The sequence below is a fragment of the Protomyctophum bolini genome, assembly GCF_963924005.1.
Source record: "Protomyctophum bolini genome assembly, chromosome: 14".
NCBI classification, from domain to species: Eukaryota; Metazoa; Chordata; class Actinopteri; order Myctophiformes; family Myctophidae; genus Protomyctophum; species Protomyctophum bolini.
In genome coordinates this window covers 7,783,047-7,804,166 of record NC_137875.1, presented here as the reverse complement: position 1 = coordinate 7,804,166, position 21,120 = coordinate 7,783,047, and the positions used below count along the sequence as shown (strand labels likewise).

At 46.6% G+C, this 21,120-nt stretch overlaps 4 protein-coding genes across 4 annotated transcripts; all 4 read right to left on the bottom strand.

Annotated features, from left to right (window-relative positions):
- Positions 1-1,742: 1,742 nt before the first annotated feature.
- LOC308327860 (NADH dehydrogenase [ubiquinone] flavoprotein 2, mitochondrial-like) lies at positions 1,743-2,486 on the bottom strand (the record flags this gene model as incomplete). Its single annotated transcript, XM_080781428.1, has 1 exon — positions 1,743-2,486. The coding sequence occupies one exon, from the start codon at positions 2,484-2,486 to the stop codon at positions 1,743-1,745; it is 744 nt and encodes a 247-aa protein (XP_080637554.1).
- Positions 2,487-3,012: 526 nt separating this feature from the next.
- Positions 3,013-4,693, bottom strand: LOC308328354 (thiamine transporter 1-like; the record flags this gene model as incomplete). Its single annotated transcript, XM_080782130.1, has 2 exons — positions 3,013-3,101; positions 3,367-4,693. The coding sequence occupies 2 exons, from the start codon at positions 4,691-4,693 to the stop codon at positions 3,013-3,015; spliced, it is 1,416 nt and encodes a 471-aa protein (XP_080638256.1).
- Positions 4,694-16,692: 11,999 nt separating this feature from the next.
- LOC308328353 (small ribosomal subunit protein mS27-like) lies at positions 16,693-18,030 on the bottom strand (the record flags this gene model as incomplete). Its single annotated transcript, XM_080782129.1, has 1 exon — positions 16,693-18,030. The coding sequence occupies one exon, from the start codon at positions 18,028-18,030 to the stop codon at positions 16,693-16,695; it is 1,338 nt and encodes a 445-aa protein (XP_080638255.1).
- Positions 18,031-19,506: 1,476 nt separating this feature from the next.
- On the bottom strand, positions 19,507-20,721 carry LOC308328352 (small ribosomal subunit protein uS5m-like; the record flags this gene model as incomplete). Its single annotated transcript, XM_080782128.1, has 1 exon — positions 19,507-20,721. The coding sequence occupies one exon, from the start codon at positions 20,719-20,721 to the stop codon at positions 19,507-19,509; it is 1,215 nt and encodes a 404-aa protein (XP_080638254.1).
- Between the last annotated feature and the right edge of the window lie 399 nt (positions 20,722-21,120).

The window sequence follows — 21,120 nt, the reverse complement described above, 5'->3', positions numbered from 1 at the left end:
CACAGACTTATTTGCGTACGGTCAAATTAGCCTCAGGAAAGGGACATAAAATCGACTACGGAAAAGATTACAAGACATATCCAATGAACAAAAAACACTTTGCTTTAGGTGACAAAAGTTCTCAGAACAGTAGAATAATATGTTGCCTACACTAACCACACTAATTTCTATTTCTATTATATGCCGGATAACACATTTGGCTGACCAATGGAAACAATTTCAAACCCCATCAGTTAAATTATTTGCATAGTTACTGCACTTTGGCAGAATAGATTTAGCCTATCCATTGATGTTAGTGTATGAAGGATTTTTAATTGACAACAATAGGGCTGCTGATGTCCATGCCAGTCCCTGTGCCACTTAGAAATATAATTTGCCAAATGTGTTTTTTGTTTAATTCTGAAATTGCACTGAGTTTCACTCGCTATTTATTTAACAATATTTGTGCGTTTTTAACTTGCGTGTCACAACTTTGCCTGATTTTAAACATTGTAAGAAGCTTTAGTCTAAATTAGAATCCAGCATAGAACAAATCGAGGATTAATTCCCATTGGTCCAAACCACTATAGCCTGGCTAATAAGCCAGACGCGAATAAATTGCCTGCTGGCGGATATGAGTCTGATGGGTTGTAGTATGGTTAAAACTACACTAGTTCTGTAAACAATGGATTACATGATTTTATATGTAGCCTTATATTAGTTATTCCCCCAAATGTTGCTTTTCCCCCTGTAGTAGTGCCTGCTTTTCTCTTGTGTTAAAGTGAGTTTACCAGAAGCACCTAACCTAATGTTTGCCAAACGCTGGTTGTCATAAAGTGAAAGCATGGCCGGCCTAATAAAGTTTTTTTGACCTTGAAAGATGGAGCATTACTTGTCTTCTGTTAGTGTTTTCACAGCCAAGAAGTGTGTCAGGTGTTTTTGGTGGTGGTATTTATTTATTGCAAGCTCTTGACTTTCACTTTATTGTACTTGTCCAATACATTTATAGGAAGGTAGGCCTACTCTTACTCTGACCGAAACGTACTAAATAGATTATGAATTAATTTTCCTCTTAAGACCTATTTCAAATATAGATGCCAATCAGCTATTTAAGGGACCAAGAAGTCACAAAGTCACTTATTGTTTTTGTGGGGGGTTTTTTCTTCTCCTTCTGACTGAACCGTGCAGAAGGTTTTCGCGAAACGCAGGAATCTGGTAGAGGGCCATGCCAAACTGTGACTATGCGAAGCCCATGACCATTGGCCAAAGGGTGGTGCTATAGCACTCAATTTAAAATGCAAATTTGACCATACATAGCTCATGAACCGTTTGACCGTCTGCAATAACACTTCGATCCACATATGCGTCTCATGTCGAACAACTTTCGTTTTCTGACTTTTGACCTCTGACCTTTAGATCACCCGCCATTTTGAATTATTTGAAAAACAGTTAAAATGTATCTCCTCCCAGGATCTTTGATCAAAATGCACAAAAACGTCTACACGTGAACTTTGGACCTATACGGACACTATTATTGGGTCGACGTTTCGGTCGATTAGACCTTCATCAGGATTCAGGACAGACAATGAATTGGGGGATCCGTCAGACTACAGGTCTGGTCTCACTCCAAACCCCGGTCCTGTCGGAGGTTCCGTCAGACTACAGGTCTGGTCTCACTCCAAACCCCGGTCCTGTCGGAGGTTCCGTCAGACTACAGGTCTGGTCTCACTCCAAACCCCGGTCCTGTCGGAGGTTCCGTCAGACTACAGGTCTGGTCTCACTCCAAACCCCGGTCCTGTCGGAGGTTCCGTCAGACTAGTCAAGCCGCCTGCAGGTTCACAGGAGAAGCGGCCACTCCTCGGGCCTGGTGGTGGAATCCTGCCTGCTCGGAGCTCATCAACGATATTGTCCATGTCCTTGGGAGTAAGATCCTCGTAGTAGTTGTCGTTGATCTGAACCATTGGGGCGTTCACACAGGCTCCGAGGCATTCCACCTCTATCAGCGTGAACATCTTGTCCGGCGTGGTCTCTCCCACCGTGATGCCCAGCATGTTTTGGAGTGCCTCAACGATTCCGTCCGAGCCGCAGAGCATGCACGGCGTGGTAGTGCAGATCTGGATGAAGTGTTTCCCCACCGGCCGACGCAGGAACATGGTGTAGAACGTGGCTACCTCGTACACTCTCATCGGGGCGACTCCCAGAACCTCTGCAACCTTGTTCATGGCCGCGACGGGGAGCCATCCTCCGTGCTGCCTCTGGGCCAGGTCCAACACAGGGAGCATTGCCGCTTGCTTGTGTCCCGCCGGGTAGTTTGAGACGATCGTCTCGATGCGCCTTTTGTTCTCGTCTGTGAATTGGAAAGGAGTGTCTGCGTTGTTGTCAGGCGTGTCCCTGTGCACGAACACACCTCCGGCACCGGCACGGGCTGCAGATCCATGCAAACTACTCCTCGCGTTTCTGGCTGTTAGCGACACGGCAGAGCGAACAACAACAGAGGACAAAAACATTTTGGAGAGAGTTTAGTAGTATGTTTAATAGAGTTTAGTTGTATGTTTAACACTTAGTATGTTCAACACAGTTTAGTTGCATATTTAACGGTGAACGGCTAACATCAACACAGTGTTATTCCTGAAACTAATTAAGAGTTTAAGCTGGAAGAACTCTTTGTGAAGACTGTTACCAAAGTAGACAGCTCTCTAGGTCTGTCAGCCAGCCTAAACTTACTGGAGGTTCAGACTCCATGTCATAGTTATGATGTCATAGTATTTATTAGGGCAGTACTTATTAGGGCATTAACCAAAATGTCAATACTGTATGTATATTATTTATATACCAGTAAGATGCCTGACCGCCAGGGTGTGGTGAGGTTAGATGAGGTCACCTGTTCTGACATGGAATGACATGGAACCTGTTCTGACATGGAATGTCAGAACAGGTCAGCTGCATATATGGAGATCTAAGGTTGTATTGAATGTACAGGGTTTCATGAGGGCCCAGGTAGAGCCGGGCCTGTTGGTAACTCTAGTTTGAACTTTAATTCTGGCCAGACGACGGCGCCGCCGCCGCTCGTCGGCAGTCTCCTCCATGAGGAGAACCATCATGCTTGATGGCAATTGCTATGTCTGATGCCATATTGTTTAACTGAAACAACAAGCTTTATTCACGTACCATAATTAACGGCCCGGTACATTTTGGATAAAGATATCTTGTCAATGGCAGACAAAAGGTGTATTTTAATTGACAATATCTCGTCAATGGCAGGCAATGTGTTTAATTAATCTTTTTCAGAGCATGTTTATTTATCCATTTTATTATGCAGTACATAAAAGTTTATTGTTTCTTTGGGGGGGGGGGGGGGGGGGGTGGGATCTGAATGTGGTGTAGAGCGTCCCCTGGAGGCTAGCCTGTAGAGCTCCACCAGGAGGAAGATTGTGGTGATGGCAGCAAAGTAGCTGGCATAGATGAGGAACTGGGTGAAGATGGGGAGGCCTAAGCCAGCACTGCTGTCCACCACCACTAATGTGAGCAGAGACTGTAGCAGTAGAGCCACAAAGGTATTCACTCCAAAAACCAAGGCGTAGCGACACACGCTCAAGCTAGCCGCTATCTGGTACGAGGCGATGGTGATAAGCAGCATGTAGGCGGCTTTGAAGACGATGTAGGAACCATAGCACACCCAGATGTTCCTCACCGTGTTCATGGCGTAGACTGCCACCGCCATGATCGTGGAGAACACGCAGAGGGCTGGCTCTCCCCACACGGCCCAGGACACCTGAGCATGGCCCACAGCGAACGCCGCCAATGCACTGAGCATAGTGGAGAGTGTCTCCACATAGCCGTTGTAGATCGCAAAGTCCTGCGAGGGCAGGAGCTCCTCCCAAAGGGCCTGGGCATAGTTGATCACCTGAAAGTAGCCGCAGGTGGACAGGGCCCACCACAGCGACCAGGCCAGCAGGGGGCGGCACGAGTAGCACTGGAGGAAGTTCTCCCACAGGAGGCACAGCACTTCCATCAGGCTGCCGCTGCGTCTCCCTCCAGCCTCAGGGGACGTCACGGCATCCTCAATGCTCCGAGGTGCTTTGCTCCCGGGGCCACCATCGTCCCCCTGAAGCTCCGCCCCCTCGCCCATCTCAGGGCTCTTGTGGAAGAACAAGCTCTCGCTGGCTACAGGCAGAAACCAGGGGGCCAGGAAGGCCAGGACAGATGATCCCAGGGTCATAGCGACCAGGCACCGCAGGGGGACGTGGAGCTCGGACACTAGGAGCTGTCCCAGCAGGGAGCCTGCCCCCGAGCCCAGCAGGCTGACGCCGCGACAGTACCCACTCACCCTCTGGTAGTGGGCCGGCTCCACCACACTGTAGATGTAGGAGATGTAAGCCACCTCAGTGGCTGAGGCCAGGCCGAAGGTGAACTCCATCAGCTGCATGGCCAGCACACCCCGAGCCGCCAGCAGCATGGAGTACGTCGCTACTAGGCTGGCTGCCTGCAGGATCACAACAGGCTTGTAGCGGAAGTAGTCCGTGGCCAGGAACACGGGGAAGGACAGCACCAGATAGGAGTAGGTCCATATCGGGTAGATTTCATGCACCACCTGCGTGTCAGTGAGGTTCTTGTCGGGTCCGATGAGGAACGCGGTGAGGAAAGGCTCTGACGGCCTGAGGCTTGAGAAGAAGCCGTACACACACAGCAGCAGTGTCGGGAAAGACGCAGACATCAGTTCAATGTGTTATTGCGGGGCACTAGCCCCTCTATATTCAGCTATAAGTGTATGTTCTTGTTCTTTGTCTTACACAAACATTACATTCCCATTGACAATGCCATGGAGAATGTTACATCATATCTGAGCAAATTGGATTAGTGTCTATTTTTGGCCTATCACAAACATTAAATTCCCATTGACAATGAATGGAGAAAGTTAATGAAACATTACCAATGTGTCATAGCTTACAAAGCTGCCCGATCCTAAGTGTATTAGTGTATTACACTGACACCAAGCAACCTTTGAAGTCACTCACGTAGCCCAGAGCCATTGAAGGAGAGTCATGACATCTCCATTCACTTCATGGGCCAGTCTTCTATATAGACTATACAGTAGATTGGTGAAGAGTGACAAAGGACTGAACCGGAGGTTTATGGAATGCATTGGACTCACGTGAGTGACAAACGAGTATGAACCACGTCACTGGGCTCGTTAGTATGATGTCAGTACTATGACATCTATGACTATTTCACCTGTCTGCAGGAAACATTTACAAGCCACTCTGGGGGGCCTGGTTTAAGTTTCTTGCTCAGGTACACGTCAGATTTGGCAGCCCCGGGGCCGAACTGGGCCGAACACAGGAATTACCGATATCCGGTTACCCCTGCAGTGGCGTAAATATTGACAGTACAACTGGTGCGCTGCATCGGGGCCCAGATGCCATGAAGGCCCACGAAGGAATAAAAAAACAAGGTGACGGTGAAAATTTGCATGAAGATGAAGACACGTCAGTGTTGTCACTGTCTGACTGGTTTATAAACGGCTTCAAGTCAGTACTACTTCGGTGTTGCATAACAGTGGCATCACTGTTGAGTCCTTGCCATCTTTACTGTCTTAGTTTCAGTGTGTTCATGATTGTCACGGGGCAGCCTGTGCCCTATACACACACACACACACACACACACACTGATTAAGGACATTGCACGCACGCAGTGGCACACACACCACACAGACTGTCGGTAGTGGAGCAGACAGGTCCTATCATATAATGTCAATACTGTTGATGAATGCATTCACAATTTATTCACAACATATTCAGGTTTCATAATGATGTACAATTGAAATGATACACACAGACTTGCAGGGGAAAACATTCAGTTTATTGTAACCTGTGGTTAACTCAGTGCTCAGTGTTTGTCACTTGTATGGCCTCTGCAGTGCTGGCACTCTTCTATCTGGATCTGAGCTGCTGAACCAGAGGGGGGCTCAGCCATTCAGCTTAAGAAGGTGAGGAGTGCCAATGTCATTCACAATGTCAATGAGCAAAGTATTTCTATTATCTGGGGAGATGAATGCAAACTCGTATGATATTTAGTCTAATAGACCATCTATGTATGGGGTTACTTATTCATGTTCAGCTGAGATCTGTGAGCTTGTAGATAAGCTGTGTATGTTTAATTGCTTCTCTGTGGGTGGTAAGATCCTCTCCTATAAAGGGGAGACTGCAGGCAGAGCTAGTCAGTTATGCTCGGGCAGGCAACATGCTGACAGCCCAGTGAGAGAGCTGCTAGGGCCCATTTCATGGGCATAGCCTAGTTCAGTTTTGTTATTTTTCCTTTGTCCTAAGTTTTGCGTTAAGTATTTTGGAGTTCTTTATTTTGTATTTTTGGCCAGTATTATTTTTGCAGTTTGATATTTGTTCATTGTGAATATCTGCACTGGAGCTGGAATTGGGAGAAATAAAATCCACAAAAAGCATCGCATCATTTTGGAGCCTTGGCCCTCGGGCAACTTTACAATGATCAGCAGCGTAACAGCAATCTGTAGACTATTTGTCACTTTTGTGCTAATGAAACACTAGACAGGATTATTATTATTACATGCCAACATTCGAGTACACTTATCAGAAGATGTGACTCTGCAGGTTTAACTAAAGTTAATAACCAGGCAGCACTGCACTCAGACATAACTTTTTTTTAAATCATCCCATCTTCGTTGATGATTCGTATAACACTATTTAGGTCAATATAGCAGCGGGTACAATTAAATGATGGATGACGCACCGCACCGCAGACATTTATCTCGTGATTCGGAAATGAAATCTCATAATATTTCACACGTATTACTCATGCTCCTCCTTAGTCTCCGTCTCCTTGAGCTCTTGGTACTCAACTTCTTCCTTACCCTGAAGGGCGATGGTAGACCTGATTGATTCTTCTGGTAAAGGTGTGTCCTCCACTGGGGGATGCTCCAGTTCAATAGTTTCAGTGAGCAGTAACTGTGGAGTAGGGATGTCTGGCGGGTGAGCTTCTGCTGCAGAGATACCAGAGTCTATAGAGCCTTCTGTATCAGGCATCGGGGCCACAGTTGTAGTGGCAGCGGCAGCAGCCTCTGTTTTGTCATCAGTTTGCAACAGAGGCTCAGTTCTGTCCACTTCCAGAGATAAGGGGGTGGTCCCTCGCCTCTCACAACCAACGGAGCTGTCGCTCCTGGGCTCAGAGGGCTCTGGCTGCTTTGCTAGCAGATCCGGTTGGACGACAGCTGTAGAGGCGTAGCGGTGAGCGGTGCACAGAATGAGCGCCAGGAACAGACACAGCATGAGAGACGCTTGCAGATATCTCTGTCTGTCATACAGCTCACTCTGCAGCTGGCTGACCCTGACAGACAGCTTGAGAACCCGTTGTGTGACGTTGTCCATCTGGCTTTGCAGGGACTGGATGGACTCTGTCTGCCGCTGGTCCTGTTCTTCTGCCATCCTGGACGTGTTCTGAAGCTTACTGATGGTTTCGTTAAATGCCTTCTGCATCTCCTCCATCTGCTTCCGATACCGCTGGCTGAGCTGTTCCAGGTAGCGGCCACTGAGTGACGTGTTCATCTCCAGGGCCTTGATCCTGTTATTGAGTCTCATGAACACGGAATCCTTCTGGCTGGAGCCGTGCACCTGGTTTACGTCTCCCTCTGTTACGTTGTGGATCTCTGCGTTTAGCTCCGAGTGTGTGTGGGAGGAGGGAGGCGTGGTAGGGTGAGGAAGATGGCCATCGGAGAAGGTGGAGATGATGTCCTCCACAGGCTCATCCACGTTGATTTCCGGTGTGCTGACAGACAGCCATTCAGAGGTGTCTGGCTCTGAGGCAGTGTTTGTATCTGAGAGGAGTTCCTCAGGGCTAGGGTTACCATTCTCAGGTATTGCTGGAGAGGCAGGCTGCTGTTTAGAAGTGGTGTTTGGTTGCTTCCCAACATGAGCCAAATCTGCAGCCACTGACGCATGGATGGGGGAATGTTGTCCGGGTGAATTGAAATCCGTCATAGGCTTGTCCTCTGCTGGGGTCACAGAGATGGTGGGTCCGACAGTGACAGGGGCAGAGACACTCATAGTGACAGTAGGCCTTCCCTGGCTTTCTTTCGTGGACAGCTGGGGTAAATCTGTGGCAACGGGGGATTGTAAGGAACCGGCTTTGGGAAGGCTTGTTGTCTGACCTGACTCCAACAGGGGAGGCTCAGACACAGACTCTATCTGACCCTCTGTGAAGTCGCCTCGACCGTATGGAATCCCTGAGTGACTGGACACTCTCTCAGGGTCCTGCTCCTTGCCCCTGGGTGGGTTTACCTCAGTGTGAGGAGGGCGTGTGGGTACCTTAGGGAGGTGGGCGTGAGGATTGATATTTGTCTTGGACTGCTCCTCGGTCTCCCTCCGCTCCTTCACCTCTTCGTCTTCGTCCTCTTCCTCATTAAGAGTGATGGTAGAGCTGTTTGATTCGTCTTCTTCTGGTATACGTGAGAGGATCCTGTCCTCCACTGGGTAGAGCTCCAGTTCAGTGGTCTCAGTGGTAAGTAACTGTGGAGCAGAGAGGTCTGATTGCGGGGCTTCCGTTACAGGGATATCAGGGTCTGCAGAGACCTCAATCTCATCTGCATCAGGCATTTGGGCAACAGTTGCAGTGGCTGAAGTAGCCTCTGTGTTGTCAGTTTGCAATCGAGGCTCAGTTATGTTCAGTTCCAAAGATGATGTAGGGATTAGCTCTTGCATCTCTGAAGTAGCCCCAAGAGCATTGACGGCAGTGTTCACCATGTTTAACACAACACCTTTGGCCGATTCAATATCATTCTTGGAAGACTTGATCTCAGTTGGTACATAGTTAGAAGTATAATCAAGTTCATTGTCCGGATCCACCAGTCTCTCTGAGGTGTCCGCTATCTCCTCTAATTCTTCCAAAATGCTGGTCCCAAACACCCTTATGAGACTCAGAGGACAGTAATGCTCTGAGCCAAAATGAGATAACACTTCCACCTTTATATACTTGGTGAATATCTTCACATGCTCGGCGTACAGATGCTCATCCAAAGGGAAGCTCTGCACTGCACGTTCGTCCCGGCCATGAAAGGTCCCCATCTTCAGCCACTTGTTGGTTGGATATCTGTCACTGATAGAGACCAGGAAGTCTTTGGGAGCGGAAGAGAAGAGTTCAAAGTTGGCAATGTCAAACTGCTTCAACTGAATAGGCTCACAGAGCTCAACGATGAACCAGATATTTTTGCTGCAAGGGTTTAGCATGTACATGTCCATGCTTTCCATCAGTATGGCTGAGGTGCTCGTAGCCTCTGGGTTAGAGCCCAGGATCTTGGCACCACATTTCACAGATGCATAGTTGTTGAAGTTCTGCACTTTCACAGGAGCAGAGCTTCCATTAGAAGAGGTATACGTGGCCTGAGTCTTCTCTTTCTCTACTTCCATCACTTTTCTCTTCCACTCATCAAATGTGAGGATGTCCTCCTGTTTTTTGTTCCGCATGCCGGAATCTGCATCTGGAGGACTAAAACCCTGTTCCTTTAGCGTGTGCGACGTGTTGTCCCCAAGAGTATGTGTGTTATGTGCAGGCTGAGGACTCAATGCTGGGTCTGTGTGGGTATTGGTGCCCACAGCATGATCACTGGAAGTGTTCTCCAAGACCATAGAAGGACTTGCATGGTCATAAGAGTTGGCCTCGCCTGCTTGGCAGTCAGTTGTGGCTACATCAGCATCACCAGACTCAGGCCTAGACCCGTCAAACTCAACATCGTCTGAAACCCTGCTGAGGGTCTGGTCCTGTAAAGAAAGGATGCAGGGGCTCTCTGTAGATGATGCAGCCTCTGGGGTAGCCACCATGCCAGAAGATGCAGGGAATGCAGGGGAGGGCTCAGAACAGAAGGATGTATGATGGCCCTGATTATCAGGAGTGTCTGGAACTCCAGTACGTGAGCCAGTGGCAGAGGTGAAGCTGGTTGCGGGGAAGGATCCTGCAGCAGCAGCCTCTGCATCCTTCTTTGCCTCCAGCTTCACTTCTGCAACCGCTCCTTCCACTCTCGAGGCCTTGTGATCCTGTTCCTCCTCCTCTGTCAAAACATGTGTAGCCAGGTCAAGCTCTGGGCGTGGTTCATCCTCGGACATAGAGTGGACAAGTGACACCTCCTCAGCCTCTCCCTCCGAAATGATGTCCTGTGAAGGCGGGAACGTTGCTTGCTGCTCTCTGCAGACGACAAAACAGCCGAGATGCCAGCATACCACTGCTGCAAACACGAGCAGCCACACAGAAAGAGCTCTCCGATGAGAGTGCTGCCATGCTCCTGATGGGAGCGACATGCTTGTGGTGTCTCTATGACCTGAACTGAAAGGAGTGCTCAGTGGGGGCATATCTGTGCTTGTGCCAGACTGAGGTCACATCGATTACGTCAGAATGGAACTCCATGTTTGGGATTGATTTGGAACAGTACGACTTTATTTAAAGGTCAATTCTGTAATGCATAACAATCACATTTATAATGCAATATAATGCATAATTATGCTTCATAACACTCATTATAAATGTTTATGAGGGGAACATTTGCCAAAGATAGCAGACCTATAAGCTCATCACCCCACGTTGTGAGCCCACGTTGTGAGCCCATTTTACCCCTTATGAAAGGCTATCATACATACATCAGCAAACAAATAAAATAAACCTAAACCTGTCTTCTCCATGTATGGCTATACAGGGTTTGATGAGGTCAGTGTTGTGACGGACATCAGGGCCGGATCTACCATATGGGCACTTTGGGCACGTGCCCAGGGGCCCTTGGGCAACAGGGGCCCATAAAAAATAAAATAAAAACGTTTTTTTTTTTTTTTTTTTTTTTTTTTTTCACAGAAAATTTCCCTGCTAATCGGAATGAAATAAATGGTGTCTAAAAAGATTAGTGTTTTATTGTTGGTGAGAAGGGGAGCTGAAAAGTGCAATTGTGTGTAAAGCAGCAACAATGTGCTAGATTCGCTGTCACTCCAGGGTTTCCTGCACAATGTTGTTGGCATGGCGCTGCGCCATGCTTGAAATAAATCGCGCCATGCCAAAGGGGGCTAGTGAATCATGGTGTGTGTGTGATATGAAATGTCTAGTACCTCCCCAGTGCCACCCCAGTGTCTGCCCTGCAGTGTCTGCCCAGTGTCTCCCCAGTGCCTCCCCAGTGCCTCCCCAGTGTCTCCCCAGTGCCTCCCCAGTGTCTGCCCAGTGTCTCCCCAGTGTCCCCCTGAGTGCCTCCCCAGTGTCTCCCCAGTGCCTCCCCAGTGCCTCCCCAGTGTCTCCCCAGTGCCTCCCCAGTGCCTCCCCAGTGTCTCCCCAGTGCCTCCCCAGTGTTCCCCTGAGTGCCTCCCCAGTGTCTCCCAGTGCCTCCCCAGTGTCTCCCCAGTGTCTCCCCAGTGCCTCCCCAGTGTGCCCCTGAGTGCCTCCCCAGTGTCTCCCCAGTGCCTCCCCAGTGTCTCCCCAGTGCCTCCCCAGTGCCTCCCCAGTGTCTCCCCAGTGCCTCCCCAGTGTCTCCCCAGTGTCTCCCCAGTGCCTCCCCAGTGTCTCCCCAGTGTCTCCCCAGTGCCTCCCCAGTGCCTCCCCAGTGCCTCCCCAGTGTCCCCCCAGTGTCTCCAATAGCAATACAAGAGCAATAATACGAATTAATCTTAATTTATTAATCTTATTTAATTAATTAATCAAATTCATGAATTCATTAATCAAAATTTTCGACGCGCGGCCTTAGGCCGCGCGCCAGAAGGCCCCCCCGCGCCCAGCACCATGCCAAAGCTTTTTCCTGCACGAAACACTGCACTCTGGGGGGAGGGGGGGGTAGGCGACCGGAAATAGGCCAATGTAACGGCATAAAACTGCCACAAAACAGCAAAATTGTTGCGCGAGCGTGAAGGGGGGCCCTTCGAGCTTCAGTGCCCAGGGGCCCTCAGAGGTGTTAATCCGGCCCTGGGGACATACATGGAGCGTGAACTGAGCCTCTGTTGCAAACGTGACGGCCAATCGGCCATAATTGGCGGCATGACGTGTCACGGGGCATGACAGACTGACGGCCATATATGGTGGCGTGACGGACTGACAGGTTTTCATAGTAATCTGCAACCTATGGTCTGCAATAAACAAACAGTGCCCCCTTCTGGAGCCAATCTGATCCAACAAATAGGCTACAAAAGTCTACAGATGGATCTTTTAAACAAGAATTGATTAAATCGAGATTGAGATTGATGTTTTTTTAAATGAGATAAATGAAATATACTATTTTTATGTTTTTTTTTAATTAAAATATAACAGTCTACTGCAGATGGATTTCAACAATACAGAATCATGAAATGAGCATATGACTTCATTGTCATGTGCAGCCAAGCAAATTAATTCACTATTCCAAATAGCCTATACTGTCCGTCCTCATGATATCAAAGGCAGCAGTTCCTGCATGACCTATGTGCATGACACTGGACTGTATGAGAGATAAGTGATAAAACACCAAACCAGTGGAGGGCAGTACCGTACGCCGTAGTCCGTACGGCGCATATACTCAGGTACGGCGTCCATTGAAATGAAGAAGAAGAAGACAGATTGGACGTGAGATGAAAGAGAGAAACTTGACAAACGGTTTAACGGTTTTGTATTGGACATCCGTATAGTCATCAGTGTGTATAGTATAGCTGAGTTGAGAAGACTGTAAGATTGAAATGTGGTGTGCCAGTATATCTTTCGGCAAGATCATGTTGTGCTAATCTTCAGTGAGTATTTGCTATGCTAGCTCTCTACCTACAGTATCAGTGTATCGAAACTGGCCCACACCCCACAGTGTCATTAGCATAGTCGGCTACTTAGGCACAGTGGTGTTGCAAAACCAGCAAGCGGCTGTTTTAACATTAATTAATTCCCCTGAATATTCAAGAGGAAGATTTCAGAGACGTGAGCAAAAGAACATTCTCCTGAACTGTGAGTAGCATTCCCTTTGCAAAGGACGCCATATTCTGGACAAGTTGTTTTGTTTCATTAGGTTGCTGTTTTTTGTTTGGGTTGCTGTTTTTTGTTTTTTCAGTTGTGTGTAAGGATGCTAGGGAAATGGTAGAGGATGACATTTGATGTGTTTAATAATGTGCTTAATGGTGGAATGTTCAAACTGAATGGCAACACACCATGGCTAATCTCTACCTAAACAACCTTTCAACAAGTAAAGTTTCTCATTGTTTTAAGTTTTGTTTTAACACAATAATCATGTTGTCTCTTTAGGCTGTTTCTACTTTGACATGAATAACGGTGTTTCTTTTTACTTAGACCCACTGAATTGTTCTGATAATTACACTTAAGTACTGCACTACTAAATATTGTATGAAATGCTAGCGTTTATCATTTTATTGATGTTAACTCAGACTAAATACATTTATTTAGTTTAGTCTCACTATCTGGAGTTTTTATCAGAATCAATTGCAAACATTAACTAGCCTACATAAAAATAAGTTGTCCAGTGTGTATCTTAATTGAACAATGTTTATTAAGTTAAAGCAGAAACATCTGACCTGCATACAAAATGCTATGCAAAACACAATCAAATCAGTGGAACAAAAATGTCAATGCTTGGTTGTTCCAAATATCATCAAATACAGTCATAACGAACACATTACGAGAACATGTCAGATGTCCGTTGTGATGTATGTACGATTGTACGTAAAAAAAGAAGAAAAAAATAATACTAATACAAAAAACCTCATCATGATAATAGTAAACACATGGCAATGGTAGTCACATTAATTAATGGTATGGCCTTTCTCCAGTGTGATTATTTTTTTGACAGTAGGAGTGTTTCCCACACAGATCACATCCATAGGGTTTCTCTATTCACACCATAGGGTGTGCATTATCTGGTGACTAACTAAGTCAGCTTTTGTTTTATAGTTGGTCCCACACTGGTCACATTTGTATGGCCTTTCTCCAGTGTGAATTTCCTGGTGATCCGTTAGATGGGATTTGGTAATAAACCTGCTCCCACACTGGTCACAGTGAAATGGTCTTTCTCTAGTGTGCATTTTCTGGTGTGTCTTAAGGCTGGACTTTCTACGGAATTGTTTTCCACACTGGTCACAGCTACGTTGTTTGGGTTTAGCCAAGCTTCTTTGTTCATTCACTGCTGGTAGGACGGGGAAGCCAGAAGGAACAGACACTGGATTGGAAACAAGACAAATGGAAGATAGTTGAGACGTTAAGGAATGAAAACGGTTTTAAAAAATCAAGGCTACTTTAATCTACCATTTAATCTACATAGTGATGACAAAATAATCCATGACAGACACACTGCTAACACATATATTCACAAATACAAAAACTGATTAAGAAATAATAAGTAAATAAACTTACAGATAACTTCAACTTGATGGTCTCTGGGTTCCACCTGTTCAGTTGAATTTTTCCTGGTGGGGTTGAGAGAGTTCATCTTGACCTGAAGTCTGAGTCCACAGTCGGTTCTGGTTGGTTCTGGTCGGTCCTGGAGGAGTTGTGGATAGATAACAACTACACACCCTTCTTATACCAAAGAGCATGAGGTGGAATCACAAGTGCTTGCCATGATTGGCCAAAGAGGAGAACAATAGAAGCAGCAGCTTCTAGCTTCGTAGGTTGCTTCTAGCTTCGTAGGTGTGAACGAAACTTAAGGATGGTGTTCCATTGTCATTAAAAGTCAGTCATTGTTTTGTCTGAAAAGAACAGTAGTGTCTAATGTTCATTGGTCAATGATTACTCTATACCTTTACATTCCTATAGAGACATTTTCACATGTGTGAAACTCATGTGAAACCCAGCAAATTATGGGAGGACCTGGGGGGTGCACTACATATTATGCATCACTGAGATACCCTGAATAATTATCAAATCACATTACTACTACAATTATTACAACATTGTGGAGTGGATGCTCACATCACATCCAAGTTCTATACATGTATCAGTTATTGTTATCAGTCATCCATAAAAACATAAGACTGTTAACTTGAGTTGAAAATTTACATTACAAAAATAACACACTCCAGTGTGTGTTGTAGTTGAACAATGTTTATTAAGTTCAAGCAGGGAAAGTATCTTTATTTCAGACAATACAATGTAGCCTTTAGGAAAATAAACAATTCAATATCGCCAACATAATAAAGTATGTTATGATCAATAATAATCATTCTACATTTGGGTAGGGTTTCAGTGTGATCTTAACCCATAAAAGGTATTCATGGATAATTTGTGGATAAGAAAAAATAATACTAGTAGAAATGTGTGCGCTCATGAGTTGACACTTTAGCTGGCTTAATTGAGTGCATAAAAGCCTTTCCACATTGGTCACATGATCTCCTCTATGTGTCCTCCTGTGTCTCAAAAACTTTTGACACAAAGTGTACACTCAAATGGCTTTTCCTTTTGAGTCACTACATCCTTTGCCACAGACTGTACAAGTAAAGGGCTTTTCCCTTCCCTGTATGAGTTATTATTTAGATCATACAGCCTTGTCCACAAACGGTACAATTTAATGATAGTTTTGGTTATAATATGCAAATATGTCTTCCCCCCATTTATTCCTGAAAGCCTTTGAGTCAAAAGCCCATACACTGCTTTAGTGACACACTAAATCAGCCCCCTCCCCTTTTTCATACAACAGCTGTGGGTGCGGCCTCAATTCAGGTGGTTGGTGCTAAGGTGAAATCAGGTATACTTCATGAACTGGTGGGTGTGACCACATAAAACACAATTTGAACACTTTCTGTACACTGAAAAAACAGTTTGGTAAACTGTAAACATATATAGTTTCGACACTTGGATTTGACTGTTCTGAGTTCTGACTGTACAGAATCGAATTAACTTGACTGTGTAATAAACAGTGCTAATGTGTTAATGTAGCTGGTTAAAGGTCTGAGTCCATGACTACATCAATGTTTAAAGCAGAACGTTGACTTGTAATCACCACACCACTTTTTATTAGCATGGAAAGGAAATCCATTCAGTCGTGTCATGAGTTTAAACATGTGTGAAATGTCAACCGTGACCATGAGAGAGAGATGTGTGCCGTGAGTACAGTGATCTTAGGAATGCTTAACCCTGTAAAGTCCAAATGTAGAGATGAAAATAGCTCAAGTTGTTTTGTCACCTTTCAGCAGCAGGCTACGTATTTTCCATTCTAAATAATTTGAATGAAAATCATTCCCAATCCTGTATAATGTTCCACTCCATTCGGACAATACTGTATGGCCCGTCCATTCAGCATAGGGTTGCACACCCTACCCTATTCTCACCTGTCCATTAACAATGGGACAAGCATCCTCCAAAACATTCCACAACATTCACTACCTGCACATTCTAACAATTTAGATACAAGTGGAATTCCCATATCACAACATAAATAATGGCATATGTTGTGATATAAGTTATAATTGGTACTGCTACTGTACACAGTAGCATAATATAAACCACACACATCTACACACAATAAGTATCCAGTGTCAGTTGAGGACTACATCAAGTCATACTCATCTGTAGCATCCCACAAGCTTATCAGTGATGTCCACCCTAACGGTGCGTTCAGACTTGGATGGTTAGAGCGGCATGATTACATACAAAGTCAATGCAAAGACGAGAAGTTGCGCGAGTGCCGCAAATGGGTGCGGCGTGACCAGGCGCAGGACAAACGGGCAAATATTTAAATTCAAGTCTGAACGCACCTTTAGAGAACTACTGTGCTGCATCTCTGACAGCTCTCTTCTCCCGCCTCTCATCCTCTGCCCTCTGCTTCATCTCCTTCTCCCTCTGGATCAGATGTCTCCTCTCCACCTCCCATTCCAGCAGCCTGCTCTGGTACAGTGCCAGATCGGTCTGCTCAGCCGCAGCCAGGGCCCGCTGGGCCAGGGAAGACACTAGGGTCTGCAGGGAAGCCGGATCCACCCTACCCTGCAACTCCAGCTGGCTGCTGAGTTCCTTGAATCTACTGACATAGAGAGGAAGCTTTGTCCGCTCCTCTTCGTCCTCCTCATCAAGGGTCTCCTTTTGTCTGTCCTCCTCACCACCTCCTGACTCCTCTCCTCTGTAGGAGGAGTCAGAGTCTGAGACGGAAGAGGACAGATCCTGCAGCAAATGATCCAGGCTGTCCAGCGTCTCTTGGGACAGCCTGACATCTCCCGGCGTGGCAGCAGCCACTCTCTCCATGACATCCAGGGCTCTGCCCAGATAGCCGCGGGTCCAGGTGAGAGGCATGCCTTTAAAGATGCCGTTAATCCCTGCCGTCATCTCCAACTTGCCCAGGAGGGAGTTGCCAAGGAGTTGAGCACTCAGGCCCACGGCGTTGTCGTCTTGCTTGAGTCCGGCAATCAGCAGCGCGGCACCCAGCACCCTCTCTTCTGCCGTAGTGAGTTCTGGCCTGGTTGCTAGGTTACTGCTTAAAGCGTACAGGGACAGGATCTGCGTGGATGGAAGGTCGAAGGCCTCCTGAAGCGTCACCTCTTCAACCACCGAACACGCTCTTCTGAAGTCTCCATCCTTAATGTATGAATCTATCAGCAGGTTAAAGGTGAAGTCATCCGGGAACATTCCGTATTGAACCTTGTTTTTAAGCGTGTACAGTGCTTTGTCCCTCGCCCCATATCTGAGACACTGTCTGACCCAGCCGTGCACGGTCCAGTCTCTGAGGTACCAGCAGTTTGGACTGTGACGGAACTTGTAAAGGTAATACTCTGCCTGGTCAACCTCCGCAATTGACGTTATGTTGTCGATGAACCGAGATATATTCAGCGAGCTGACGGGCAACTTCCTGTCGTATGTCCTGTCCATTAACGTAGCCAACACAGCAAGGTTCTGAGGATCTTTCTCTCTGGACTCCCACAGCGTGCTGTCTGTGTACGCTACTGAGAGCAAACACCTCCTTTGTGTGTCTATGTATGTTGATGACAGCAAACACCTCCTTGTGGTGTCTGTGTACGCTGATGAGAACAAACACCTCATTGCTGTTAAAGTCAGAGATATAGATTTAACTTTGACCTCTGCAGTCAAGCAGCGTTGGAACACAGAGGCTGCCATACCCGTACCTATTTTTAACACATCAACCTCTGAAGGTTTGTACTAGCCATACTATTTAACAGTCCCCTATATGCATTCAATTTCAGCAGTGGTGCCAAGTGTTGTTGTTCGATTTTATATAGTAGATAACCAAGACTCTAGAGTAGCCAGCACCTCTATAATGCAAGGCAACCTGTCAGTGTCCATAATGAACAGAACGTAGTCAGTTTTATTGTAGTGATATTAATGACATCAGAGACTGGCCTCATATTGTGAAACCCAGGTCACAGTACTGACTCTATAGTAGTGACATCACAGTGGTGAAGTCTAAAGCTCGCCCCACTACTCTACCTATCTGTAAATAACAAAAATAATTCATGTTGGTGATTATATAAAGGGTATTGTCATTAATTTATCATTGTTAAGTTACTTTCAGTAATATTATTACTTTTTTCCAGTAACTAGTGAAGTAACTACCGAATTTACTATCTAATTTTTAGTAATAATATTACATTTACTTTTTCGAGTGGTACTGTGGGCTTAAGTGTTTTTATAATTGTAGACTGGTTGGGATCGAGCTGCTTTTGCAGGCTGCTGATCCGGTCTATATCTAGACGTGGATACAGAAACGATGCGCACTTGTCTGTACGTGTGAAGTATCTGATGCACCGGACCGTTCCAGAAAGCGGAACAAACTGGGTAGTGTGAGACTCGAGAGACGTAAAAACAAATTAAAACATGGAGGAGACACTGGCACAGCGTTACTTCACTACTTGGTTTTCATTTAGTTTGTAGTGTACACAGTAAAAGTCTTGGTGTTCATTAAGTTCAAATGAGTGTACAAATCAAGTCAACGTGGCATTTATCAAGTGATCCTACACAGCATATCCTAGCCTAAATTTGGTTGGAGCTTTGATAAATGTCACGGCTGAATAACACATCCTTAAATATTCTGGAAAGTGGAAAGCCAATAAGAAAAGAGTTTCCTCTCACCTCGCTGCCTGTCATGTCCACCTACTTGCAAACGTGCATTTATTTTGGCACACTGGAAAGAAACAGCAGTGTTTGCCAGTAGGATGATTCTGTGTGAGTACTAAGTAGCAGGCTACATGAATCACACATCACAGTTACATAATTAAATACGTTCCTGAGAAGTGTGTAGTGCACAGTTAAAGCAGTCATTGCGAACGCAGTGATTGCGAACGCAGTAATTGCGAACGCAGTGAGCACTTACTATGAGATCTAGCAGATCATGTCTGTCTGTGTGTGTGTGTCTGTCCCGCTATACGTCCAAATATGGAGTGTGTTGCATCAGCAATCACTCAGCTCCATATATGGGCACAAAAGGGGCCAGGTCCACATATACAGTAACAGCGGGACAGACACACAGACAGACAGACAGACATGATCTGCAGGGTCTCAGCTGCGTTCGCTTCCCGCGTTTGCGCGTCTTACTGGTGTACAGTAGGCGATAAATCTGATTATTTAGGTCTCTCTCTACCGGATGTTACGCTTGACGCTTGCCCACGCTGACCGTTTACCCCCCTGTGCGGCGCGTACGTCTTGCCAGTTAAGGCGTGTGTTGAGGACGACGTCCTCGGCCTCCGGGTCAGACCGTGCCCCGTGCCCCGGGCTCGCCACCACTGTAGGCAGGGGCCCGCGCTCCGAGCGAAACTCCACCACGTGGAGCTGCTTCTTCTCCGCCAAAGTCTGGTGTGTCTCCTGATTGGCTAGTCCGGAGAAGAGGGCTCTGGTGATGTTGAGGTAGTTGATTGAACCCTCCACTTTGCAGTACATGTCCTTTATCCCTATCAACTCACACATAGTGATGACGGCACGGTGACAATGGAGACCATAGCCTTGATTCTGTTTTTTCATGCGAAGAGTTGTCCTTTTGAAGGTGGATTCAATGTCGTGATGTATAGTATGGTCATTGTATCGCTCTATGTAGTAAAGGTAGTGCATGGCTCTGTTCTTGGCCTTCCTAAGAGCAGTCATTCTGTCTGCGGCCTTGCACAGCGCAAAGCCTGCGGCTCCAGCGCCATTTCCAACGGCGACCAGGCAGCTAACTGACCGCTTCCTTCCCTCCTTGGCGGTCATGTTGAATACACTCTTCACTTCAATCACACAGGAGTCAAATCCCTCATAGGTCTCTCCGTTCGGGCCGGGATCCGGGGCTCCCAGGCTGATGCCTCCCCAACAGTTTCCACTCCATCCTCTCTCCCTCTTCACCCTCATCCTTCTCTTCGCCTCCCACTCGTCTCTCTGTCGTATCATCTCGGCCCTCATCTCCTGCTGCTCGGCGTCTCCCCTGCGTGACATGGACTGCACGGCGCCTGCCTTCACCACTGGAACATTCAGACCAGGCCACAGGAAGCCGCCACGGCCTTCTCCGATACGCTGTCCTCTGTTGAGGTCTCTCTTCACTTTGCGCTTGGACCTTTTCCCACGGCCCTTCTTGTTACTGGCCCCTGCTTCAGCCAGCACACCTTTCCACAGCTCCTCCGCTGTTAGTTTGTTGAAGAAGCTGCCATGTCTGATCTGCTGCGATGCTGAAGTCGGGGCCAGTGGAACCGCAGGGTTCTTTTGGAGGGACACTGAGGTGTGACCGGTCAACTGGGAGAGCCGGAGAGCTCCTCCTATGCGATAGAGTGGTACTGCACGTCCGAGTGTGACACGGAGGGCACAGCACGTCCGCATGAATGCTGCCATCTTGGAATTTGCTATAATATAATAAATAAATAACCAAGAATAACCAATGTACCTGTTGTCAGAGCATTAGCCTACTTACTAGCTGTGCCCATTGCTCGAGTACCCAGCATGGTACCACAGCATGGTTATCACAGCGCTGGATATTACAATACATGTAGAATACATGGGTGTTTTGTAAAGATACCAATGACCAAATACAGAGATACAGAGTGCCACCAATCCAACCGATATGTCCATATAGGCATATACTGTATAGATATCCAGTTTCCAAGAACTGCTACCTAGGCTGTATATGGACATACCCATATATGGGCATGTCATGTGATGATTTGATTTGGGTAAAATATATGTAAACTCACATAACTTGTGAGTGGTGTGGGTTACATATTTGTACATCTC